Source organism: Sapajus apella, unplaced genomic scaffold, assembly GCF_009761245.1.
Source record: "Sapajus apella isolate SASKATOON/1434 unplaced genomic scaffold, GSC_monkey_1.0 scaffold36, whole genome shotgun sequence".
NCBI classification, from domain to species: Eukaryota; Metazoa; Chordata; class Mammalia; order Primates; family Cebidae; genus Sapajus; species Sapajus apella.
Genome location: NW_022436976.1, coordinates 10480865 through 10508803, shown reverse-complemented (window position 1 = coordinate 10508803; position 27939 = coordinate 10480865). Strand labels below are relative to the sequence as shown.

The window sequence follows — 27939 nt, the reverse complement described above, 5'->3', positions numbered from 1 at the left end:
AAAACTATATATATGTATAATTATATATGTGTATATATGTGTAGTTCTTTTAGTTTTTTGAGAAATATCCATAAGGTTGAACTAATTTACATTCCTGCCACCTGTTGGCTATTTGTATGTCTTCTTTTGGGAAATGTCGATTCAGATATTTTTCCAACTTTTCAATTGGGTTATTTGGTGGGATTTTTTTCATCAGCTACTGGCTTTTCTTTACTTTTTCTTTTCTTTTTAAAAATTTATTTATTTATTTATTTTATTTTTTGAGACAAGATCTTGCTTTGTTTCCCGGACTGGGGTCCAGTGGCAGAATCCCAGCTCACTGCTTACTTGACCTCCTGGCTCAAGCAATCCTTTTACCTCAACCTTCCAAACAGCTGAGACCACAGGCACACACCACCACATCTGGCTGATTTTTAATTTTTTGGCAGAGATCAGGGTCTCCCTATGTTATGAGCTTTTCTCTGATGGGAGACTTTTTTTTATTGCTTCAATCTTGTTCCTAATTTCTTCATGGTTCAATCTTGGTAAGTTGTATGTCTCCAGGAATTTATTTATTTCTCTTAGATTTTCCAATTTGTTGGCGTATAGTTGTTTGCAATAGACTTTAATGATCTTTTGTATTTCTGTGGTATCAATTGTTATGTCTCCTTTTTCATTTCTGATTTTTTTGGGGTCTTCTGTCTCTCTTTTTAGTTGGTCTAGCTAAAGATTTATCTTTTGTATTTATTTTAGTTTCAGCTTCATTTGTTTCTGCTTTGATCTCTATTATTTCTTTTCTTCTACCAATTTTAGGTTTGGCTTGCTTTCACTTTCCTAGCTTTGAGAAGTACCTCATTAGGTTTTCTGTTTTGTTGAAATCTTTCTACTTTTTTGTTGTAGGTGTTTATTGCTATAAACTTCTCTCTTAGCAGTACTTTTGATGTATGTCATTGATTTTAGTATGTTGTGTATGTTTTTCAAGAAATTTAAATTTTTTCTTTTTAATATCTTTATTGACCCATTGATTATTCAGGGGCATGTTGTTTATTTTCCATGGGTTTGTATAGTTTCCAAAAGTTTGTCCCGTCATTGATTTCCAGTTTTATTCCATTGTGGAATAAAATATACTTCATGTGATTTCTACTTTTTTGAATTTACTGACACTTGCTTTGTGGCCTAATGTATTGTTTATCCTGGAGAGTGTTTCATATGCTTATGAGAAGAATTTGTATTCTGCAGCAGTTGGATGAAATGTTCTGTGAATGTCAGTGAGGTCCAAGCAGTCTAGAGTGTAGTTTAACTTTGATGTATTTTTTTTTTTTTTTGAGACAGAGTTTCACTCTTGTTACCCAGGCTGGAGTGCAATGGCACGATCTCGGCTCACCGCAACCTCCGCCTCCTAGGTTCAGGCAATTCTCCTGCCTCAGCCTCCTGAATAGCTGGGATTACAGGCACGCGCCACCATGCCCAGCTAATTTTTTTTGTATTTTTAGTAGAGACGGGGTTTCACCATGTTGACCAGGATGGTCTCGATCTCTTGACCTCGTGATCCACCCGCCTCGGCCTCCCACAGTGCTGGGATTACAGGCTTGAGCCACCGCGCCTGGCCACTTTGATGTTTAATTGTTGATTTCCTGTTTGGATGATCTGGCCATTACTGAGAGTGGAATGTTGAAAACCCATACTAGTATTGTACTGCAGTCTCCATCTGTCTTTATATCTATGAATTCCTGCTTTATATATTTGGATGGTCCAGTGTTGGGTGAATATATATTTATAATTGTTATGTTCTCTTGCTGAATTGACCCCTTTATCATTATATAATGACATTCTTTGTCTCTTTTTGCAGTCTTTGACTTGAAGTCTGTTTTATCTTATATAAACATAACTACTCCTGCTCTTTTTTTGCTTTTCATTTATCTGGAATATCTTTTTCCATTTTTTAACTTTTAGTCTGTGCATGAGTTTATAGATAAAGTGAGTTTCTAGTAAGCAGCATATAGTTAGGTCTTGTTTTATTTATTTATTTATTTATTTATTGGGGACAGAGTGTTGCTCTGTCACCCAGGCTGGAGTTCAGTGGCTTGATCTCAGCTCACTACAACCTCCACTTCCCAGGTTCAAGCAATTCTCCTGCCTCAGCCTCCCAAGTAGCTGGGATTACAGGCACCCACCTGTATATCTGGCTAATTTTTTGTATTTCCAGTAGAGACAGGGTTTCACCATGTTGGCCAAGCTGGTCTCGAACTCCTGTAGGTCTTGTTTTTTTTTAATTCTTTCAGGCACTCTATGTCTTTTAGTTGGAGAATTTAGGACATTTACATTCAATGCTACTACTGATAAAAACCTACTACTACCATTTTGTTACTTGTTTTCTGGTTGTTTTGTAAGTGCTCTCTTCTTTTCTTCCTTTTTGACTATCTTCCTTTGTGATTTAGTAGTTTTTTTTTCTGGTAGTATGTTTTAATTCATTGCTTTATATTTTTAATATATCTATTATAGGTTTTTAACTTATGATTATCATGAGGCTTATAAAATATTTTATAGCTGTAACACATTATTTTTTAAAGATAACTACTTAGTTTTGACCACAGAGAGAAGAAAAGTGTAACAAAGGAAAAACTAAAATATTCTGTACTTGAACTTCATTCCCCTGATATTTTGAGTTTTTATTGTCTCAATTTACACCTTCTTATATTGTCTCTTTCTTAAAGATTTCTATAGTTATTATTTTTTATAAATGTGTCTTATAGTCTTCATATTAGAGATATGAGTGGATTACGTGACATTTATACTATTAGAGTATTCTGAATTTATGTACTTAAATTTACGAATGAGTTTTGTACTTTCAAGTTTGTTTTTTCTATGTTAGCATTCTTTTCTTTCAAATTTAAGAGCTCCCTTTAGCCTTGTTTGTTTGTTTTGAGACAGTCTCGCTCTGTCACCCAGGCTGGAGTGCAGTGGTGCAATCTTGGCTCACTGTAACCTCTGCTTCCCAGGTTCAAGCAATTCTCCTATCTCAGCCTCCCGAGTAGCTGGGATTACAGGCATGCACCACCACATCCAGCTAATTTTTTTTTTTTTTTGTATTTTTAGTAGAGATGGGGTTTCACCATATTGGCCAGGCTGGTCTTGAACTCCTGACCTTGTCATCTGCCTGCCTCTGCCTCCCAAAGTGCTGGGATTACAGGGATAAGCCACCGAGCCCAGCCCTAGCATTTCTTATAACATAGGTCTAGTAATGATGCATATCCTCAGCTTTTCTTTGTCTGGGAAAGACTTTTTCTTTCCATACCTGAAGGAAAGTTTTGCTAGGTATAGTATTCTCAGTTTGCAATTTTTTTTTTCCTTCAGCATTTTCAATCTGTTGTTCTGCTCTTTCCTGATCTATGTGGTTTTTGTTGAGAGATCTGTTGCCAGATGAATTGGAGCTGCTTTCTATGTTATTTGCTGCTTTTCTCTTGCTGCTTTTAGGATTCTCTTTGTCCTTGACCTTTGAGAGTTTGATTATTATATTTTGGGGTTGTCTTATTTGGGTTTAATATATTTGATGTGCTGTGACCTCTTATACCTGGGTATTTATATATTTCTCTAGGTTTGGTAGGTCTTCCATTATTATTTCTTTAAATAGGCATTGTACTCTTTGCTGTTTTCTCAATTCTCTCTTGAATACCTGTGAATCTTAGATTTGCTCTTTCAAGGTGTTTTTTAAAATATATATCTTTCAGTCTCTCTTTATTCCTTTCATTCTTTCCTCTCCCCCTTCCCCTCCCCCAATGCCTTTATCTTGGCTTACTGCAACCTCTGCTTCCTGGATTCAGGTATTTCTCTTGCCTCAGCTACCCAAGTTGCTGGGATTACATGCATTGTGCCACCATGCCTGGCTGATTTCTGTACTTTTTTTTTAGTGAGAAGGGGTTTTGGCATGTTGTCCAGGCTGGTCTCCAACTCTCAGCCTCAAGTGATCTGCCTGCTTCAGTCTCCCAAAGTGCTAGTATTACAGGCATGAGCCACTGTGCCTAGCCAATCTCACTGATTCTTTCTTCTGCTCAATTTCTTTCTCTTATTTTTTGAGAACCTCTGTACTTTTTTTATAGTTCAGCAAATGTACATCTCAGTTCCAGGATTTCAACTCTGTTTGTCATTTGATTTTTTAAAACTTTAATCTGCTATGTTGTTGTTGTTGTTTGTTTGTTTCTTTTTTTTAGACAGAGTCTTGCTCTGTCACCCAGGCTGGAGTGCAGTGGTGTGATCTTGGCTCACCACAACCTCTGCCTCCTGGGTTCAAGAAATTCTTCTGCCTCAGCCTCCTGTGTAGCTTAGCTGGGATTATACGTGCGCACCACCATGTCTGGGTAATTTTTGTACTTTTAATAGAGATGGGGTTTCACCATGCTGGCCAGACTGGTCTTCCTGACCTCAAGTGATCTGCCCACTTTGGCTTTCCAAAGTATTGGAATTACAGGCATGAGTCAACGCAGCCAACTTTAATCTCTTTATTATTTTTCTCTGATAAATTTATCAATTGCTTTTTCTATGCTGTTTTTGAGTTCAGTGAATTTTCTTACAACTGCTATTTTGAATTCTTGATCTGAGAGCTCACGTATCACCGTCTCACCATGGTATCGATCACCAGTTCCTTGCTTTGTTCATTTGGGGAGGTCATAGTTTCCTGTTTGCTGTTGTTCCTTGTGGACGCATATGTATGTCTTTGCAATGACGGATTAGTTTTTCTTTATTGTCTTGCTTGTTGGACTTTCTAGGTTGTATGTTTGCTTAGAGGTTCTTTGCAGTTGCCTGTGATTCTCCTTAATCCTAGATTGCTGTCTCCTTTTCAGCACTAGATGGCACCTTAAGCCCAGATTTTCCTCGGCTCTGACAAATATTTGCAGTACTGCCCATCTCAGATGGTGGGGTTCTTAGAGGAGATACCTCAGCTATGTGGAAAGGCTGGCTAGGGTTTCATACCCAGATAACCTGTGGCATCTGCTTTCTGTAGTATGGTGCTGCTGAACAGCCACTCTGATTTGGTGTCTCCTTTGGCTGAAATGAGGAGTAGTTTTACAGGCTGGAGTTTCTAATTCCACTCCCCTCTTTGTCTTTAGCTGCCCTCAGGGGGGCTTCTCCCTCCAGGCACTAGTGGTGCTTCCTGTGGGTTGAGGCAGGAATTATTTTTCTGAAAGGGAACCCAAGATAGTGGGGAAACTAACTATCCATCTCAATCTCACTTTTTCCAGAGTAGAACAAATGAGACTGGGAGGAATTTTCTGTGCATGATGCCTGGCAGAATGGGGCAGGGACATTGAAGATAGAAAACTTTGTTTTATTGTCTGCTCAGAGTTTTTCATTTCTCTGTGTCCCTGGTGTCATTTCAGCCTCAGATTTGGCTTCTGAGATGTTGCTGGTGTTAATCTGTGCTCCAGATATTTGCTTTTGGTTCTCTGTGGGAAGAGCAAAGGCAGATTCCTTCTACTTTGCCATTTTGTTGATACTCAGAATTGTATTTTTTTTCTTTTTTTATTGGTATACTTTAAGTTTTGGGATACATGTGCAGAATGTGCAGGTTTGTTACATAGGTATACATGTACCACGGTGGTTTGTTGCACCCATCAACCCATCATCTAGGTTTTAAGCCCCACATGCATTAGATATTTGTCCTAATGCTATCCCTCCCTTTGTCCCCCACCCCTGCAACAGGCCACTCTGTTTGATGAGAAGAATTTTTTTTTTCTTTTTTTTTTTTATTATTTAGCTTCTTTTTTTTTTTTTTTTTTTTGGGACGGAGTTTCGCTCTTGATACCCAGGCTGGAGTGCAGTGGTGCAATCTCGGCTCACCGCAACCTCCGCCTCCTGGGTTCAGGCAATTCTCCTGCCTCAGCCTCCTGAGTCGCTGGGATTACAGGCACGCGTCACCATGCCCAGCTAATTTTTTGTATTTTTAGTAGAGACGGGGTTTCACCATGTTGACCAGGATGGTCTCGATCTCTTGACCTCATGATCCTCCTGCCTCTGCCTCCCAAAGTACTGGGATTACAGGCTTGAGCCACCGCGCCTGGCCTATTTAGCTTCTTTCACAATAACTCTTTTAAAACATTTTCACTCTTCCAGAGCTCTTGATTACCTAACTGTCTACAGATGATCAGCCTCCTACTTTTAACAAATTTGAGGTCATCTTGATGAGTTCTTGAACCTTCCCTCCTTCAAAATCTTGTTTTGAATATTTCTGTTTTTCTACCATCTCTCCTCCCTCTTGTCTTAAAGGAAGAGATTGTCTTTCAGACATTTTAAGGTTAACTTTTCTGCCATTATTTTAAATCTCCACTGAGGTATTACTTCTCAGTTTCCTTTATTCTCTTGCATCTTTAATATTTTCTTCACAGGCTTTTCCTTGTTCTGTGAGTATACTTAGATTTCTCCCCTAAAATTCTTCCTGTTGACTCCACTTTTCAAACTATTATTTCCTTTTCTTTTTACTACAAACTTATCAAAAGTAACCTATGATTGCTTTTTTCATTTCTCATGTTTAAACTGAGTCTTATTATAATTACTCTACTGAAACTTTTCTCTTAAATACTAATTATAAAATCCTTTGTCTTTCTTTTCACTTCTGATCTTCCATGATCTCTCTGTGGCACTTGATACTACCCTTGTTTTCTCTTAATTCTGCCCTCTCTTGGCTATGTGGAATTATTCTCTCCTGGAAGTTTTCATTCTCCTACCTCTTTGATTACTTCTTCTTTCCCTTCTTCACCAGTTCCTTTCCTTTTTCCTTTTTCCCCTTTCCTTTTTCTTCTTTCCTTTTTCCTTTCCTTTTTTTCTTTTCTTTCTTTCCTTTTTTTCTTTCCTTTTTCTTCCTTTCCTTTTTTTTCCTTTCCCCTTTCCTTTCCTTTCCTTTCCTTTCCTTTTGTCTTGGTGTGTTGCCCAGCCTGGTTTTGAACAAACTCCTGGGCTCAAGCATTCCACCCACCCAAAGTGCTGGGATTATAGGCATGAACCATTGCACCAAGCCATCATCAGTACTTTTTCTTATTCCACTTACTGAATATAAAAGTTTCTAAGATTTTTGCCCTTGTTTCTTTTCTTTATAAAATCTGCGCTTGGTGATCTCATCTTTTCTTGCAGTTTCCATCATTTCTATTCAACTCTGAATCTATATATATTTCTCCATATTTCCCCTTCATATGTTAATCTATGTTTAAAGGCCAAAGTTAAATATATAATCTTCTAAAAAATCATCTTGTCTCTTCACCTGTAAGTCTCCCAGAGACCCACTAAAGTCCTATATAGATCCTTCCTCTTCTTTTTTTTTTTTTTTTTTTTTTTTTTTGAGACGGAGTTTCGCTCTTGTTACCCAGGCTGGAGTGCAATGGCGCCATCTCGGCTCACCGCAACCTCTGCCTCCTGGGTTCAAGCAATTCTCCTGCCTCAGCCTCCTGAGTAGCTGGGATTACAGGCACGCACCACCATGCCCAGCTAATTTTTTGTATTTTTAGTAGAGACGGGGTTTCACCATGTTGACCAGGATGGTCTCGATCTCTTGACCTCGTGATCCACACGCCTCGGCCTCCCAAAGTGCTGGGATTACAAGCGTGAGCCACCGCGCCCGGCCAGATCCTTCCTCTTAATCACCTGTCATTAGGACTATGCAGTAAGTTCTCTCTCTTTTTCAATCTATCCTACACACTTCTACCAGATTGTCTTCTAGTGCATAGTTTTTATTATGTAGTTTGCCTACTCAGAGACTTTTAGTGATTTTTTATGAAGTAAAAATTGAACTCCTTTGTCTAGTGTAAAAAGTCCTTTGTAATTCTCAAAATATATTTTAGAATTGCCTACATTAGAATTGCTTGAGATACTAGGTACCAAACTAGATTGTCAAGGATCTCCTGTGGCTCAGGGATTTGCTTTCTTAATCAGTCTTTATGTGATTGTAAAACTTGTTGGCATCTGCTTTATGATTTTCCTTTGTTTTCTACACGAACTATCACTCAATTTCACATAATCTACATTTCTGTAATTTTAATCTTGAAAATTGAATTGATTGTCGTTACTACATTTAATTACTTTCCATTTTATCATATCGACCTGATTGTGTATCATGCTTTCTAATGTACCTGCTCTAGCTGTTTCCTTTGTGGAATACCCTCTCTTTTAGGCTCTTTATCTATCAGGATTCATTCCAAAACTCTTTCCTATTTAAGCTTTTTTTGGGCTGAACTGGAAGTGAATTACCCTTCCTCTGAGAATTTTGTGGCTGTTTTATGGGATTTTTCATAATTACCATAATCAGTTGCCTATAAACAAGCCTTTTTTTTTTTTAACCATTTAGACTGTAAGCTCCTTGAGTTCTGTAATCATGTGAGGTATACATTCATTTTTGTAGTCCCCATAGATACATAAACACAAGCTTTGAGGCCTGGAACATAGATGACAATAGGTATTCAATAACTTTTTAATTTTAATAATAGACTAATTGGCAATTGATCAGTGTACCAAATAGATAGATGGGTGAATATCTGATAATCTTATTCTACCTCATAAAATCTTACTCATTTTTCCTATACTTAAAAGCAAAAAATGAATCTGGAGTTGCTTGCTATTATGAGTTGAAGGGATTATATTTCTGGGAAACTTGCTAAGAGTTTACATAAAAAGTAAAGATTAAAAATGCTGATTCCTCTATCTAGTTCAGGCAAAGAGGAGAAATAAGAATTTTCTAGGTATATTTGCAGTCCTGAAGTTCTATTCAAGAACGAAATATCTAAAGGCCTTCTACATTCCCATTTTAAATATTATTTCTTGGGTATCCTGAAGTTTAGTTTATTAAGAATTAAGGCATAATTTTAAATAGCTATTTATATTATGTATATTTAAAATGTAATTTACCCCTGAGGCAGTATTTTCTGTTAGGTTCCAGCAGTTTCTATATATGTACTCTCCATAGGAGCAACCAATTTTCTGATGATCCATTCTGTGTATCAGTTTATCTTTGGGGAATTAAAGTAGGAGATAGCAGAATAGTACTCTTGAGCATCATTTAAAAGTATGATTACCATATAGCAATGAACAATGCTGTTTTTCCATACCTTTTTAATGAGAAAGTGTTTGTAGAGTCTATCTCTGGTGGATTTTCTGTTACTTTTTGGTATTATGTTAAGAAATCTGACCTATTTAGCAGAACTTTTATTATTGAAAAGTGATTTTCAAAAATATAAGATCTGATCAAGTAGCAAATACTCAGAAGAAATTATATTCTTCCAAATACAGTATTTCTTTTTTTTCTTCTTATATATTCTTTCCTTGTTGGATGAAACTGATTTTCAAAGGTATTAGTTAACCCTTGAGTTCTATATGTCTATGGAAGGAGATAGAATATTGCCAACATGTCGTTTAAATAAAAACTATAGTATTCATATATATATACATATATATATATATATATGTATATTTTTCAATGACAGCAAAACCAAAGGAGTACCCCTGAGATGGAAAGACAGAGAGCTGTGTATCATCTAGCCACTAGGCTTGTTCAAACTGCTCGAAACTCTCAATTGGATCCAGACAGTTTACGAACATATTTAAGTAATCTCAAGAAGAAGTACAAAGAAGATTTTCCCAGGACTGAACAAGTTCCAGGAAAGACTGAAGAATAGTAACAATTTACATCTTGTACTAATGTAATAATATATCTTAATTCAAGGAACCTAGAATTTATTTTTCTTCTCAGAGATAAGAAAATAATATTTGCTAAATTTCATATTTTAATTGAAAATTACATTAATATCACAATTGTCATCTATATTCTATGTATGAAAAATATTTATTATAACTTAAATGAGAACTACTTGGAATGGTTTTTATGTTAGGAAAAAGTATAATATACCACTTTTTTGTTGTAAAAATTCATGATTAAGACCTAAGTTTATTTATTTATACTTACAAGTTATAGTTTAAAATATTATTGTAAATACCTTAGGTTAATAAATAACTTTCCCTTTAGGTCTGGAAACTTTTATGAGCTTTTCTTTTACATTCTATTCTGAAGTAATAATGCCCTATGACTCAACAGTTTATTAATTAGTACCCCACATTCCAACACTGGAAGGTTCTGAAGTTCATCAGAGTAATTTTGGAATCACTCTGCTAAGTGAGTAATCTCAGCCTAAAGGCCTAACGTAGATAAGTTATTCTTTTCTTGGGCAACTAAGTGTCTGAAATTCAAGGTATACATTTGAACCATTTTCAGTAAGTTAGAGTATTCACGGTAGTTTGACCCCCCAACATTATTCACAAACCACTTAGGGCCATATTTTATTCTATAATATTTAATATTAATATTTGTTGATTTTATTAAACTTTCAGCATTCTAAGTAAATATTAGTAGCCAAGTATATTGAAAAAGTTATAATTTAAATGATACATGTATTATTTTGGAAAAGTAAATGTAAATTTTTTGTTTGTTTTACATTCAATTCAACATATATTAAATGTCTTGTTAGATTACTTATATTCGCTATTGTCATGTTTTAGAAAAATTATCACAATATTTATACTTGACTATTAGCTATGTTTTAATTCACAGTCTCTGAAATAAATACTATTTTGTGTGGTCATTTCTAAAGGCAGTTAGGTAATTTAGGCTTGTGACAAATTTCAAGAAGACACTGAGGAAGAAAAGGGCATGGCAGATTGTTTGGGCTGGCAGGAAGGAAAAGGTAGGAAGCAATAAAAGGTAGAAGAGGAGTAGTCAGTGGGGAAAAAAAACAGACAAGCAGAGACAGGTGCAATGTATCAAATATGCTGAATATCATTTCCTCAAATACATTAACTTCTTTTTAGATTTAACCTCAATGTTAGATGCCACCCAACTTTTAAGAAATTTTTTATCAATTAAAGCTTTTGATGCAAAAACCACAGCCAAATGATTAATGTCTTTTATTTTAGAATTGAGATACTGAAATAAAAATAGGCTTATATCTTCTTAAAATTAAATTACTTTTTCTTAAACCATTTTGTGTGTAGCAGAAACATACAAAAAAGCAAATCAAATAAAGATATAATTATTATGTCATGGGACTATGGAAGGAAGGTGAATACTAGGGAGACAATTCATTTCTTAATTTTAAGATCTATTTGCGGCCGGGCGTGGTGGCTCACGCTTGTAATCCCAGCACTGTGGGAGGCCGAGGCGGGTGGATCACGAGGTCAAGAGATCGAGACCATCCTGGTCAACATGGTGAAACCCCGTCTCTACTAAAAATACAAAAAATTAGCTGGGCATGGTGGCGTGTGCCTGTAATCCCAGCTACTCAGGAGGCTGAGGCAGGAGAATTGCTTGAACCCAGGAGGCGGAGGTTGCGGTGAGCCGAGATGGCGCCATTGCACTCCAGCCTGGGTAACAAGAGTGAAACTCTGTCTCAAAAAAAAAAAAAAAAAAAAAAAAAGATCTGTTTGCTTTACTCTTTTGTTACTCTTTGCCTTTGCCTTTTTCTAATATTATAGATCATTATCTCATAATCCAGTCTTTCAAGGTAAATGCCCGTAATGTGTTAGCAAACTCCTTTAATTCCACCCCTAAGCCATTATTTTAGTGTGTTCCACCTTTCCCCTCACAGGATAAAATCCTACATAAGATAGTCTTTTTCAAGCTTAGGGGTAAAATATGCGGGGGGTGGAGAAGAAACACAGTTTATTCTCATGCCTAGGAAGTAATGCATTTATTTTTACATTTATATTCAGTAAGATTAAATTTTTTGATGTACGGTCTTATGAATTTTGTACATTTATAGATTCACATAACTACCAGCAAAATCAGAATACAGAACAGTTCCATCACCCCAAAAGACTTGCTTGGTGTTGTTCCTTTGTAGTCAAATCCTTCCCTGACCCTTAACTTTGACCCAGCAATTACAGGCCTGTCTTCTTTCCCTATAGTTTTGGTTTTTTCCCAGAATGTCCAACAAATGAGTCTATACAGTGTGTAACCTTTTGAGACTGGCTTCTTTTGCATAATGCACTGGAACCTTTACAAGTTGCTGTGTCTTTTTATTGCTGACAATTATTTCATTGTTTATATGTGCCAGAGTTTGTTGTCCTTTTATTCATTGAGGGTCATTTGAGTTTTTAGTTTTCACTGATTATGAATAAAGCTACTGTAAACCTTCCTATACAGGGTTTTTGGGGAGCATAAATTTTCATTTATCTGGATTAAATAGGAGTGAAATAGCTGTGTCATATGGTAAGTGTATGTTTTGCTTCATAAGAAGCTGTGAGACTTTTCCAGGGTGGCTATACCATTTCTCATTCTCTTTTTTTTTCTTTTCTTTTTTTTTTTTTTATCTCTTTACCATTTCTCATTCTCATCAGCTATGTGTGAGTTCCAGTTGCTCCTCATGTTCACTAGCACTTGGTATTGTCAGCTTTCTTTTCCTTTTTTAATTGATCCATTTTAATAGGTGCATAGTGAGTAATGCTTTTTTTAAAATAATTAAAGCTATTCTGATAATTTTTTAGCCAGCAGTGACTGTTTTTTTATTTTTTTAACTGCTTTTTGTCTACCCTCTCTGATAGCATATTTTAGAATCTGTTCCTTCAAGCAAAAGTTTTAGAATAAGTATTACTTTTAGAAAACCATAAAACAAATCTAATTCAATAACTGTTTTCTATGGACCAGGCAAAATATTAGGTGTTAGTGGTACAAGAGATAGGACATTTGACTTTGAGACCCTCAGGTGTAATAAAGAGAAAAAAAAAACACATATATTAGAATTGGAGCACTATGTGATAAGTACCATAATAGAGAAATGTTTAAGGCAATGGAACCAAGAGTATGTAACATTTGTTAGTTAAACGGAATTTAAAGGATAAGATATATTGGGTTTTTAGGAAGAAAAAGGAATTTTGGATAGATTAACATGTGTAAGCAAAGATATGTGAAACAATAAGCAGCTTGGTTTAGCTGGAGGATACAGAGCATATGAGAGAGTGAGGCTTGATGCTTTCTATCAGTTTCTCCTATAAACCACTGTAGAGTTTTAAGGTGTGTTTGCCCTTGGGGGGTTGGCAAGGGATGGTGGTGGTAGTGATGGTGGTATAACATGATTAGATTTGCATCTTAATAAGATCATCTGGGAGTCAGCATGAATGATTTTTAAATGGGCAGTTGAAACCAGAGTTAAGGAGAACAAATAGTTTAAGAGACTATTTTAGTAGAGTTGTTGAGGGTTAAAGGTAGAAATGATGGGAATGGGACAGATGCATGTAGGAGGAGGGAAGAGTTGAGTGGGCGGAGTGCCTGATGAGGGAGAGAATACATTGATTTGAAAGATATTTCCTTTACAGGAACATGGATGGACCTGGAGGCCATTATCCTCAGCAAACTAATGCAGGAACCGAAATTGAAAACTGCATGTTCTCACTTTTACAAGTGGGAGCTAAATGATGAGAACACATGGATACATGGAGGGGAACAACACACACTGGGGCCTGGCAGAGGGTACAGATGGGAGAGAGAGAGCTTCAGGAAGAACAACTAATGGATGCTGGGCTTAATATGTAGGTAATATAATGATCTGTGCAGCAAACCACCATGGCACACATTTAGCTGTGTAACAAACCTGCACATCTTGCACGTATACACCTGAACTTAAAAAAAAAAAAAGACAAAAAATGTTTTAAATGTGACAACAACAAAAAAGATGTTCAAGCTCTAACCCTCAATACCTTAGAATGTGATATTGTTTGGAAAAAGGATTATTACAAATGTAATCAGATAAGATATGACAGCTGTCCCTATAAGATCACATGAAGACAGAGGGTAAAACCATATGAAAAAGAAAAGAATTGAAATGGGGCAGCTACAAGCCAAGGAAAGGAAACCACTAGAAGCTAGAAAGAGATAGGGAAGAATTCTCATAAAAGCTTCAGAGGGAGGTGGGCCCTGGTGACACCTTGATTTTTGACTTTTAGGATTCATAACTGTGAGATAAGAAATAAAGTACCCAGTGACAACTCTAGGAAACTAATACAGAAGGGAAGAGTTCAGTATGATTGTGGGTGTTGGTGGATTGATCATGTTGAGAAATAGGGAAGTAATCAGAATTCCAGTAGGAAGAAATTCCTGAAACTTAGATGCTGCTTATTGCCCACCCTTTAGAATAGGTACGAGCTATGGTCAATAAAAGTGAAGAGTAGACCAAATTTATTAATTTGCTTAGAGTTGAAGACACATGAATAGAAGGATGGAAGAAAAGGATGGAAATTAGAGAATAAATGTAAAAAGATTTGCTAAGATATTTGGCCAGACAAATCACTTCATCTGGATCAGCAATCTAGTGTTTCTTTAAAGGTAGCTTTTAGGCTTTCTTTATATTAACTTATTTTTAACCAAAATAAACATTTTCTAGTAAAGGAAATATTCATATGAAAAACCTGTGTATAATATGTACTTCTATATTTAAAATATGCTCATTTATAAACATTTTAATAAAGTATATAAATAAACGTTTCTATAATTCAATCCTATAATGTATTTTTACTTCACCTAAATGAAAGTGAAGGGCAAGAGAAAGCAAGTAATCTGGTTATATTGCTCCATGTCTTTGCTACTTTACTATTTACATTCTGTTCTTTAGAAACTGTAATAATAATATTCACACAGTTTATGTTAGTATAGGACCAGAGTGAACACTCTTTCTATGAGTTGTCACGCTTTGATAGTACCCAGTCTGTGAGTGGACAGTGGAAACTGCTACTATCTGCCATAATTTGCTAAGACAGATCCTAAAATATATAGTGAAAAGATGGGAACAGGTGCTCATTGTCAACAACTGTGACAAGTCTGATATTTTTACCCTAACTGCAAGCAAGCAGTTTAGCCTGCCATATCTTCATGCTTGCTGTCAGAGGACAAGAAATCCTGGTTAGAAACAAAGGATTTTATTATTAATGGCATTAGCAAGTAGCATAAGATTCATGCTTGTGTCATTTCCACTTAGATCCACCCTCCAAGATATGGAGTGGTCCAAGTAGATGTGGACACAGTAGATTTGTGTCACAGCTGAGGAGCTCAGAGCTCTGTTTTTTTAGGTAAGTTTCTTCATGATGAAAGAACATACAGATTTAACCTATATTTTCATTTTGATGTAATTTGGATCAAAATAGTTCATTTCTCTTTGTGTAAAATGCATATAATTTATTCCATTGTATAGAAGGTAGTAGGCAAAGTCACATATTGATTAAAAAGTTATCCAATTAAGATGTTGTGTGAAAATATATTTTCTAAATGAATGTTCAATGCAATAAAAACTTACTTGAAGTTAATTTTTATTAACTTCTCAGCCATACATTGGTAAGCATTATTAAGGAACTTAGGACATCGATGTGTGTTAGATTTCTAAATTCAGATAGTTCTGTAGACGAGCAGGAATTAGAAGTGAAAATATTCCATTTGGGAGCATATTGTTGGTTAATAGTTGGTTCCTGATGGTTACTCTGCAAAGATGTAATAGTTCACATGGATCTTTGTATCTTGTTGAAGGAATGTAATCAAACCAATTCGAAATAATTGGACGTCTTCCTAAACTCAGCTGTGTCTGAAGAAAAGCAAAATATTTTACTTTTGTAATGTTTCGTAATTTGGATTAGTCTAAATTATTAACACTTATTTTTAATTTAAATTTAGAAAATAGATTATAAATTTATAAAACCCTTATAACTTTTTTCCAAAGTATTTTTACTTGAGGCAAGTATTTTATTTCCATTTTTTTCACAAGGATAAACTTTAAATAATCTATATGTCTGAGGACACAAGGCAAAATTTTTTTACAACTATGAATCTGAACAAGTTTTTAATTTTAGTTGGATTGTACTTATATTTTATCAACTTCTTCCTGTAGAGTAGTTATGGTCGACTTAGCCACATAGTAGAATTATCTGTGAAACTATAAAAAATACCAGTGCTCAGGCCCTACTCCACAAATGCTGATTCAACTAGTCTGGGATTGGACACAGACGATGTAAGTCCTAAAGGTTTCCCAGGAGATATCCATTGTAGAGTAAGGTTTCCATTGTAGAGTAAAGTTTCATATATAAGAAGACCCAGGAGGCCTGTCCAAATGAAAAGTTGTGTTTTTTTTGTTTTTGTTTTTGTTTTTGTTTTCCATAGAGACGAGGTCTCACTGTGTTGCCTAGGCTGGTCTCGAACTTCTGGGCTCAAGTGATCCTCCTGCCTCAGCCTCCCGAAATGCTGGAATTACAGGCGTGAGCCACCACGCCCGGCCTAAAGATGTCTTTTAAAGGTTTAGAAAGACATCTTTTAAAATTAATCTTACAGGTCAAAAGTCAACAGATTGACTTAGGAGGAAAAGACATTGCTGTATTACAGAAATATTCTCCACTAGAACATATACTCCACAGGTTATGCGACATTATTTCTTATCTAATTATATTACATATATAATGCATTCATTATTTATTCAATTATGTAACTATTAAAGGATATATACTTAACATTGTGGTAGGTGCTTGGGATAATTGCTAGCATAGGTAAAATAGACACAGCCTCTGTGCTTGCAAGATTCATGGTATAGAGGTAGAAATATCTAAACATACATTTACAATAGAAAATATGTGCTATGATAGGGAAAACTACTGGGAAGTGTGGAAATGTAGAACAGAGATATTTAAAGTGTTTTTTACGCAGTTTTAATGCTACTCTTTATCTTCTTGGTCAATGCTATTTTACTTTATTAAACTGCAATTGATTGGAACGCAGCTATAAATTTTTTGCCACTTAGGTGGGTGATTTTGGTCAACTCACTCTATCCTAGTGCTTTTCTACTGGGATTGTATCTCAGGAATAGCATTCATGGAACTTGCTGAGAATTTGTATGTAATTGTGCAGGACTAGCACTGGACCAAGGACAAGCAAGTTTCTGAAAATGAAAAAAAAATTTTTTTTGTTTTAAAAATAGGTTGCCAAAATTATTTGATAAATTTGTTTTGCTTACAGTTGGCCCAGGCATTCTTTTAAAGGTTTAGAAAGGCATCTTTCATTGCTGAGGCATTAAAGAAAAAAAAAAAAAACAGTATAGTTATATCTTTTATGAGTTTATTTCTGAAATCACATCCTTAAAGGATAGGGAAACTGCTGGATTCCTTGTTAATTTGATTGGTTTAAATTTATAGGGGTAGCTTTCTCACTATTAAATGGACTTATTTCTTGCTACTAATGGGAATAATTCGATTTGATGCTGACACTTGCAGTTCATTCTGACAGGGGGAACATACCGTATATGCTGTTAATTGTTTTCTCTAAATTTGGTATATTCCAGAAACCTTACCAAGGAGATCATCACATTTCTGAGGGTTAGATATTTTCAACTGAACAAATAATTTAAGGCTTTATTTATATTTTTATAATGCTTGACATTGCTTTGATAACTTGAATGCAAAAATCTGTTTTTTGACATACGATTGTATTTGTGGGAAGAAATGTAACCCTCATTTTGAAATATACAACTAGAAAGGAGTTCTGTTAAATTTTTTTGATTTTGTTGTTAAAGGACAGAGAAATCTTAAAAAGTTTAAAAAATATCTTTATGATATAATATATATCTACTTAATACTAAAATACATATAACTTAAAATTCATATTTCTAAAAACAAAGAAGTAAAGAACTGAGATTTTCCCTATTATTTTTATTAATAGGCATATACTCAGTGATCTGTCACTGGATGTAATCTATAAATTAAAAATTAACTGAATTATTTCCTTTACAGTTGAATCTTAAGATTCACCGATATTTGAGCCTTTTTTCCACCCTAAAAACAGTATTTTGCTTACCTCTATTTCCTTGACTGAAATGACAGAAAGTACTCTGGAACATAGTACCAAACATGTTTTGGCATCTTCGTGGATGTCAGCCAATTCACGATCAACCATTACTCTCACTCTTGAAGGGTAGAGTACTATTGTTAAGACAATGTTGATAGGGTTTTTTTCTCTTTCTAAGATTCCATATTGCAGTAATATTTTAAAGATATTAGACTGTCTTGTCTGAGCTACGTAAAGGAGAGGTGTGATGCCACTTAATGGGCTTGGACAGTATACTGGTGTGAAAGTTCTGTGAATTAAACAAAACAAAACTCATTGGATATAGAATTAAGAAATGTGACAAACACTTTGTCTTACTAGTAATGGGAAAATAATAGTATTATCTTAAATGTTAAATATCTTAAATGTAACTTTATATATTACTTAAAAAAAAGTTTTTCACTCTATGAATCTAGACCAAACTGAAGGTTAAAAGAAAACTCCTACCAAACACTTAAAACCCCTTTACAGATGTAAAAATAAGCAAAACCAATTTTTCATATATGTAAAGTGTTTACTTTTAGTCATAGCAATTCTAGTTGAGAAATCTATACTGCTTAGGACAGTATTACAAAACTGATGTAGCTCTGGAAAAAATAAAATGGAAAAGAAGGACAGACCTTTTTGATTTAACTTTATTAAATAGAAAAGAATGTGATCATTTGCATATCTTTTTGTTTTTGTTCTTCTTGATCGTATATCAGACATGAGCTTTAATTGAGTTTGGAGATTAGGAAAGGAATAAATGCAACTATCTTTATTCTATGTTTTTCACTTGAATAAAATTAGAATTGGTTGGGCTAAGGAAATGTAAATTATAGTGAGAGCTACATCACATCCCCCAAGGGCAGAATTTTCTTCTTGAGTAAAAGTTGGAGTCTTCTCTGAAATCTTGTTTTTCCTAGAGTGCCACATGATGGCTAGAGTTAAAAATTTCCCTTCCCTTATGACACATATGAAAATTTTATTTTTTTCTAATGGTATATACTTCTTGCTGTTGTTTCATTTAATAGACTTTTATGCTGTTATGTTGGTCAGTGTAACTATTGTTGTGGTGTCCTTGACCACAAGGGATTTTATTAGCAAGCCATAATTATTAGCAAGCCATAATTTTGCCAAGTAATGTGGTTTTTAGGCTAACAAAAGTGAAATTTTATTAATGATTTTTGTCTCTAGAATTCCCTTGACTGGCCTAATAAAATACGGCAGAAAAGCACACAAAGTATAAATACTGATTTTAGACAACTATTCAGAGCAAGGAAAGTCTTATGAAAAAAGGGGAACTTTGGGGCCAGGCGCGGTGGCTCATGCCTGTAATCCCAGCACTTTGGGAGGCCGAGGCGGGTGGATCACAAGGTCAAGAGATCAAGACCATCCTGGCCAACATGGTGAAACCCTGTCTCAAAAAAAAAAAAAAGAGAGAAAAAAGGGGAACTTTAAGATTGCATATATACTACTTAGGTAAAATGGGAGGCAGCATGGTATAATGGTATAAACAACAGAGACAAATGTTCTAGGTTCTAAGTTTTGACTCTTCTAATTGGGCAAGTTGTGTGATCTTGGGCAAGTTGGCCTCTTTACATCTGTTTCCACAAGCATTTATGTACTCATTTGCTCATTCCCTCATTACCTGTTTAACACTTTCTTGTCTAGAGTGTACAGAGGAGTAGATATACCGAGATGAAAGATATAGTTCTTGATTATTATTATATTCTAGTAAGGAAAACACAAGAAATTGTATAAAAGCAATACAAGGTGATAATCACAATGATAGAAGCATGTTCAGGTACTGTAGTAGCGCTGAGGAGGGGTACTTAACTCTATCTGAAATGGTCATTTTCGGTAGGTTATCCAGAAACTGATTTGAAAGATTAGCAGGTGTTTTCCAATAAAAATATTCAAAAGAATGTTTTAGGCACAAGCATAAACCAGCACTGGAGGTTTACTATACCTGAACCAGCTATAGAAAATAAATGTTTTGGAATAGATGAACTGTTTTCAAACTGTTTTTGAAGAATCTGACGAAACTAAGAAAAGAGAGTTTTTCTGGTTGAATTCCTAGAGCCCTTAACCCTACTGGGTCTGAATCCAAAAAGTATATAGTTGGAAAGTCACTGGACCAACTAGTTTATGTCCAGAGCTTCACCAAATTCTGATGCCAGGATTTTGTAATTAAAAAAATAGTGTAGTGTAGTGCAAAGTAGCATTTTAGAAATCAAGATGTAGGTTTTGTCATAACTCTGTCACTGGGACTATACATATATATATATGTATACCCAAATATGTATACAAAGAGGATATATATGTATGTATATACATATGAATATGTATTATTTCCTCTCTCTCCTGGAATCATCTCCAGACCAGTAATGTCCTGGACATCTCATCCTTTCTTTTTATAAATACTTTCAACACATAGAGAACTTCCAAACTACTTCTCTTTCTACATTATCTATCATTGGTATGCAGTTTTCCAAACAGCCACTGCATCCAGGTCTTTCACATTTCTTTGCTTTGCATATATTCTTCTCCCCCACCTTTTTTTTTTTCAACTTTGCAATAAGTCTAGATCATCTCTATGAGACCTTGTCTAACAAACTCTTTTGTGAAGTTTTCTTTGATTACCCTAATATACCTCATACTCCTCAGGGCACTTTGTACATAACTACATTAAATTTGTATCATGGCCGGGAGCGGTGGCTCATGCCTGTAATTCCAGCACTGTGTGAGGCTGAGGCGGGCAGATCACCTGAGGTCAGGAGTTTGAGGCCAGCCTGACCAACATGGAAAAACCCCATCTCTATTAAAAATACAAAATTAGCCGGGCATGGTGATGCATGCCTGTAATCTCAGTTACTCTGGAGGCTGAGGCAAGAGAATCACTTGAACCCGGGAGGCAGAGGTTGCATTCTAGGCTAGGCAACAAGAGTGAAACTCCATCTCCAAAATAAATAAATAAATAAATAAATAAATTCGTATCATTTCGAAAACTTATTTAACATCTCTAAACTTTCATTTTCTCATCTTCCAAATAAATGGCTAAGCAAAACAATCTACAAAAGCGTAAGCTCCCAAAAGACAGTAATTTTCATCTTAATTCACGACTGTATATTTAAGTGCCTAGAACAATGCTGGGCTCACGTTAGGCACTCAAATATTTGTTAATTGGAAATTTTTTACTGGAAATTTTGACTATATATATGTGATAGTAAAAAATTCCTTGAATTTGTCTTGTAGCTTTCAGGCCTAATAAGATTTTTGTTGATGTGCAAGTACTTAAACTTTTCAAAGGCAATTTAATGTATTCATCTCGCTAGTCCTTAAGAAAATATTTGACTTAAGAACCCCGTAAGTATGGGAATTTGAGAGACTTAGGAGACAAAATATACCATAAGTGGTCATTATTAAGATTTAGAGATATTAGTTGATTCTAAGATATTAAGACTGACATTACCTTTAGAAGATATTGAATGAATACTGAAAAATGTTGGAAACATGAGTAAAACTCAAATAGATTTAAAATGAGATTTAAAAGTCTAATCTGTACCCAAATGACATATGATTAATCCTCATGTTTAAAGAGTATGTTACTGTAAACCAGAATTTGCTTAATCTGTACTGACAGTTAATTATAGCAGTACTTATATGGATGAAGTACAGCAAGCAAAGCAAGAATTAGTTTTTAAATGTGAGGTTAATGAACTGAACCCTCGGTGTCTGAAAACCTGTCATAATGCTTATGAAATGGGGCATAATATTTCCATATAGACATTCAGAGAATGATTCTGTTTTTTAGCTATAATTATTTCTAATTTTTTCCCTTCTGATTCTCCTTCTATTTCTGAAAAATCTGATAGATGCTTCTCCATAACAATTTTATGTGTGTGATATTTCACATAGTTGACTTTCTTAACACTTTGTTTTCCATTTACTTAGTTGGGCTAGTCTCTCCAAGTAACCCATTTATCTCTTTGGGTATTTCTCCTCAACCGTCTTTCACTGGCTCCTCTTCCTCTGCCCTCAACATCCAAGTAAGTATGCATGGCCTTTAGACCAATTTTATTTGATTCTTCCAAGGAAATTTCATTTATGACCATAACTTCAATTCCTGTCCATTTATTTATTTCAACAAATATTGAATGCATACTATATGCCAGGAACTGTTTTAGATGCTTGGGTTATATCAATAAACAAAATAAATATCCCTACTGTCTTGCTTATATTATAGTGAATGATTAGCAACAATTTAGGATAAACATAGTAAACAAGCAAATTTTATATTAGATGTTGATAAGTGCTTGGAAAAAAAAAGTAGAGCAAAGTAAGTATGGATATGCTGTGGGTGGGTACAGTTAGGGCATTTAAAAATATTAAATAGGATGATAGGAGAGGACATTATTGAAAGATGGTATTTGAACAAAGACAAGAAGGAGGTGAGGAAATTAACCATTTGGATATTTCATGGCCCTATGGTGGAAGAGTGTGCCTGGAGTGATGAAGGGAGAATAAGGGAAACAGTGTGGCTCAAAAAGGACAGAGGTAATGGGATGCCACATTATTTAGAGCTTTATGGGTCACTGTACAAATGTCCCCTTTTAATCTAAACCAAATGGACAAGCCATTGGATGTTTTGAGTAGAAGAGTAATGTGATCTGCTGTTTGTTGAGAATTTGTTATAGGATAGAAGGAAAGAAATCACTTAGCTTGGAACATAGTAGTGTAGGCAGCCAGATGCTGTATATTATTTGCAGGTAGAACCAACAGATATCCTAACATAGCTGTGAGATGTAAAAGAAACATTAAGGTTGGCACTGTATATCTAGCCATCCACATCTCTACCTGGATATCCATTAGGCAGTGCAAACTCATATTTCCAAAACTTAGGTTTTTTGTAATATTTTATCTTGATAAGTTTGTGGTAGGACCATTTTGGTAGGCTGAATAATGCCCCCTCAATATGGCAAATATGACTTTGCAGATATGATTAAGATCTTGAGGTGGGAGATTAACTAGGTGGGCCCACGTAATTGCAGGAGTCCTTGTAAGTGCAGAGAATGTTGGAAGCAGAGTCAATGAATAAGATATGATGGCATTATAGTGCTACCTTTGAAGATGAAGAGGCCATCAGCCAAGGAATGTAGATGGCCTCTGAAAGCTGGCAAAGGCAAGGAAACAGATTCTTCCCTATCCTCCATAAGGGACCAGACCTACTAACAATTTGATTTAGCTCTGTAAGACTCAATTTGGACTTCTGATCTCCAGAACTATAAGAACTAAACTGTAAATTTGTGCTGTTTTAAGCCACTAAGTTTGTGGCAATTTGTTGCAGAACCAACAGGAAACTAATGCAATTTTCAACCACTCTCAAAATTTAGAAATCTGAAGATTAACTCTTTTTTTCTCTTAGATCCTCCAATTCTGATCACTTACTGTGTCTTGTTATTTTGTCTAAAGATCTCTCTCCTTTCTCCCACTGCTATTGTTTCAGTTTCAGTTCTCATTATAATTTACCTGGACAGTTGTAGTATCAAAGGGTGATCAGAGGTTGGGAGAGATGTTGGTAGAGCAGAATTAGTTCTCCCCTCAAAACTATTATAAATACACGTGTAAACTAAGTACACACACTATGCATGCTATGCAAATTCAGCCTCAGGGATCTTCTCTAATCACCTCCCTTTGAAAAAATTAGATCACTTTCCCCCAACTCTTCCTGGATAGATCATTGTACTTGCAGTGCTTGAGTAGTCTGCTAACTGGTTTCTCTACCCTAGCTGCAGCCTATTTTCCCAAAATTGAGTCTTCAAATGGGCGCTGATGAATCTTTTTAATTTTACAAATTGACCTTCACTGGCCAGGCGTTACCTGTGGTATAAATTTCATGTTCCTAAGCCTGGCCTACAAAGTCCTTCATTCTTTCAATTTCAGTCTTCATTTCTCTTACTACCTGATTCCGATCTCACTCTCTAGCTATTACTAAACTGCTTGTAGTCATTGGATACAACAATGTTGTTTGCCCTTAGTTTCAGTCACCCTCTTTCTATCTAGATTACATGTCTTCAAGGGAACAAAAGAAAAACTCTCCATTGTCTTTTAAAAATCAGTTTAAGACATCACCTATTCTAGTGAGCCTTCTAAGATACCTATTCCTCCCTGTTAACAGTTTCCTTCTCTGCTCTCTCTACCTGTACATGCTTCTATTTTTGTACCGATGGAGTAGTTATAAATGCTGTTTACCTTTATGCCTCACTTCTAGTATGTGAGCTCTCTAAAATCAGGAAATATCTACTTTGTTTTTGTATCCTCAATAAATAACATAGTGCCTGGCACTTAGAAAATGCTTAATAAATTATTATTGTTATTTGAATGGAATGACATCTTCTCTCTTTAGCCACCTACAATTTGTCACACCATGGCATTTAGATGTTTTTTGCAGGTTTGTGGTGAAAATGAACAAACTTGAATTTCTTTCCCTCATTAATTCTATCTCCTCTCCTCCAGGGAGATATAATAGGGAAATTATCAAATTACAGTGTAAACAAGGGAGGATGACCAAAGAATGATGTTGTCGAAGTAAAGAACAACAGATAGGAAATTTGTAATATTCATCGTGAAGACATAATAGGTGTGTTCAAATATTTGAGAAGTTTTCATGTAGAAAAGAGTTAACAGATTGATCTTTATGGCTACAGGGGCAGGGTTGGAGAAATGCAAGCAGATTTCAGCATACTACGAGAAAGAATAATCAAATAAAGCTGTTTCAAAATTCACTAATTCAACAAAATCTTGATTGAACAGTTGCTATGTATCTGACAGTTTTATACACACTATCCATAAGGATAACGAGCAAACAAACCAATGAAAAAAGGAACAACAGTAAATAAACAGGTCAGTGATCAGTGGGTGCAGAGAATTAAAGTAAATACTATAATAATGACTAAGTGGTTTCTTTAGATTGTGTGAGTGGGAAAGGCATCTTTGAGAAGATGATATTTATACTATGACCTAGCTGATGAGGAGGAAGATCCAATGAGGCCTTATGGGCAGGAATGAACTTGGAAAAACAAGGACCCCCAAGGCAATGGAATGGTTTACCTCAGGAAATAGTTAACTCATTACTACTAGAATTGTTCAAGAAGAGACCAATGAGCCTCAACCAGTGATGCCCTACAGAGGGTTGCTGTCCAGAGTAAAGGTCTGCTAATGAATTCTTAGGCTCCATCCAAATTTAAAATTCTATGATTCTGAAAGGTCCAAATGATGTTGTGATCAGTAGAACTGGCCTGTAATGGGTTTTACCTTGTGGATGCATCTAAATTGAAATTTATTAATTTGAGACCTGTCTTAAGACAGTTATTAATGGTACTCTATCATGTTCTACGATGTTTCTTTTTGTTTCATTTTCATTCCAGCTTTCCTCTCTGTGCTTCCTTTTTAAATTTGTAAAAATTTATTCTCTATCCCTCTGTTTGACTCCATTTTTCTTTCTCATGGGCCTTTCAGGGTTATAGACAGACACTGCTTAGCCCAACTAGTGACAGTTAGCTTTAGAAGCTTTGCTGATCTCTTCTGTAGTTACAAATATAATAGTTGCTTAAAACACAAAGTACTATTCGGTGGTTTTGTTTACTGTTGTGTCTAAACCACAGCTGTCAATTCCTGTACTTTAGTAATCATTAAGAAATGAAATCCAGTGGTTCTCCAATACCATAGTGATGCACAAACAAGAAAAAAACTCTGTTTTAGGCAGAACCTAAATTGATTTAGTCTTTAACTGATTTTGTCACTTTTGTTTTTCATTGCATACATGCATCTATCATTGCACCTAATACGGTGCTGCATACATAGTAAGGTGATCAATAAATACTTTGCTGAATGAATGAACACATGCATGTTTGTTTTATTCAGATGAATATCTAAAATCAAAGAATAAATTAAAGTTGGTGCAAACTAGGTAACTTTAGAATCTATACTACAGGCTCTATCAAGAATTTGGGGTCCAATTTATCAATGTTTAACTCACAAATAGGGAATTGCTGTGTTTAATAAGTATTACTCTGTGAAGATGTGTGCATATTCCCAATTGTACTTTGAAAGTCAGCTTATAAACATATATAAATATAAAATCTCAGGATTCTCAGAAATAGGAGATTATAGTATTACATAATCAAGTGTCTTTGTTTAGAGAAACTTGTTGTTTAGCACTAACATGTAGGCTGTGTAGAACAGAATCACTAATGATTCATAGGTACATAATAATGTACATATAGGTAAAAATGAAATACATAAAAAGTAAAGGAGTGAACAAATGGTCAAGCAATTAGGTGAGAATTCCTTATTTCACATATAGCCACTATTCATATTGATTTTAGAAAAAAGAAGCACTCTACTCTCCTAAAGATAAATTTTCTTATTCTATAGTGAAAACATGTAAGATTATTACCTCCATATCAGTGCCAGGTTACAGCTTCTGTCTTGAACATAGTCTTTTGTCTTCTTGAGAAGCAATTCCACAAAGTCAGGATTACCTTTTCTGGCAAAAACCCAGTACAGAATTGTATTCACACATATTTCAGTAAAGTCGAGGTTGAAACTTACTTCAAAACGGTATCCTGATTTTTCCACAAATGCAATGTAATCTGTGAGTAGTGCGTCAAAACCATTCAAGTCCACATACCTCAGAATTTTTGCCAGTGACCTGTAAATCCTAGGTTCATAACAGTGATATCCCCACTGACCCAAAAACTGCAAAGAGGGTCTTTTAACAATTTTGTCAAGGAGATTACAGAATATATTGCTTCTTGGACAAGAAGTCTTACGACATAATTTAGTCGATTTACTCATTGTTACTTATAGCAGCAGTGTAGAAATAAAATAAGAGGTAAGCATACTGTAATCCTCCAGCTACATAGTTTGATAATGTGCTAGGCTTTACTCCACAAACAGAAGTGCCCTTTAAACTGTAACCAGGAAAAATATGTGAGATATTACCATAAAGTAATGGATGACATCACAATAGGTGGAGATTTGTCACCAGCATAGGTCAGAGATTAGAGATATTATGTGTAACTGGTGACATTTGAAAGAGACATGTTGGACCGAAATGGCATGCATGAAAGCTAAGATAATATATTTAATTTCCTAAGAATTCAGTTCAAGGTAGCTGGCATATTTCTCAAGTTATGCATGTTTCTGCAGTAGGCTAAATAATAGTAATAAACAGAATTATCCTACGTGGACATTATATAAGCAGAAAATGATTAGACTGAATAAATTCAAGTGTTGTTCACATCTTCTGCATGAATACTGTATGCTCTCACTTAATCATCATCGACTATTTTCTCTTATCTTATAGTTGAGGAAATTGAGGCTTCATGGGTAGTTTTTGTTGTTTTTTGTTTTTGTTTTCTGAGCAGGGTCTCAGTCTGTCACCCAAGCTGGAGTGCAGTGGTATGATCATGGCTCACTGTGTCCTTGACCTCCTGGGCTCTCCTACCTTTTTCCCAAGTAACTGGGACTACAGGCATGCAATGTCATGCCCAGCTAATTTTTGTAGAGACAGAGTTATGCCATGTTGGCCATGCTGGTCTTGCACTCCCGAGCTCAAGTGATCTGCCTGCCTCAGCCTCCCAAATTGCTAGAATTACAGGCTTGAGGCCCTTGCCTGACTGAGGCATACATAGGTAAGGTAACTTGCCAGCATATTCATCTAAGTAACCCATTTATTTTATTTAAGAGAAAGGATGTCATACGATATTAACCAAAATTTAAAGACTTTGTTGTAGAATTTTAAATGTTAGAGAAATTATTCCTCTATAAACCAGGCAGAATGTATACAGTTTAGGCATGAAAGGTACTTCAAGCTTGATATGGTGTCCTTGCCCCAGTACAATAAAGGGGAAAGATGTTATGGTCGTTTTTATCATTATTCTGTAGCTAATTTTTCAGCCATCTTTTTATACCATTCACAGAGTGATCAGAGTTAACAACCTTGGGTGTATGTATCAGCATTTTTAAAGGTAATTAAATATTTTCTTTTTCCTTTCCATATTTTTCTTTCAATCCCATGACTGATGTCTCTTTTCTTT

General features: G+C 35.3%; 2 protein-coding genes across 2 annotated transcripts in view; one reads left to right on the top strand and one right to left on the bottom strand.

Annotated features, from left to right (window-relative positions):
• Positions 1-10486, top strand: part of MSH4 (mutS homolog 4) — a 105144-nt gene extending 94658 nt beyond the window's left edge. Inside the window, exon 20 of the mRNA XM_032296570.1 lies at positions 9441-10486. Within this exon, the coding sequence (XP_032152461.1) occupies positions 9441-9632 (192 nt within the window). The 3' untranslated portion in view covers positions 9633-10486. The remainder of the gene's footprint in view (positions 1-9440) is intronic.
• Positions 10487-15286: 4800 nt separating this feature from the next.
• On the bottom strand, positions 15287-27241 carry ASB17 (ankyrin repeat and SOCS box containing 17). The gene is made up of 3 exons (XM_032296566.1): positions 26295-27241; positions 17825-18104; positions 15287-15572 (listed from the first exon to the last, which is right to left on the bottom strand). Exons 1-3 carry the CDS (start codon positions 26693-26695, stop codon positions 15366-15368), a joined length of 888 nt encoding a protein of 295 aa, XP_032152457.1. The 5' UTR covers positions 26696-27241; the 3' UTR covers positions 15287-15365.
• Between the last annotated feature and the right edge of the window lie 698 nt (positions 27242-27939).

Excerpts from the sequence above, each read along its gene's own strand:
- ASB17 (XM_032296566.1), bottom strand. The coding sequence starts at position 26,695 with ATGAGTAAATCGACTAAATTATGTCGTAAGACTTCTTGTCCAAGAAGC. Across the intron at positions 18,105-26,294 it reads AACCTGGCACTGATATGGAG|AACTTTCACACCAGTATACT; the intron begins GTAATAATCTTA and ends TTTAATTCACAG. Across the intron at positions 15,573-17,824 it reads TTTCAGTCAAGGAAATAGAG|ACACAGCTGAGTTTAGGAAG; the intron begins GTAAGCAAAATA and ends GCTTTTCTTCAG.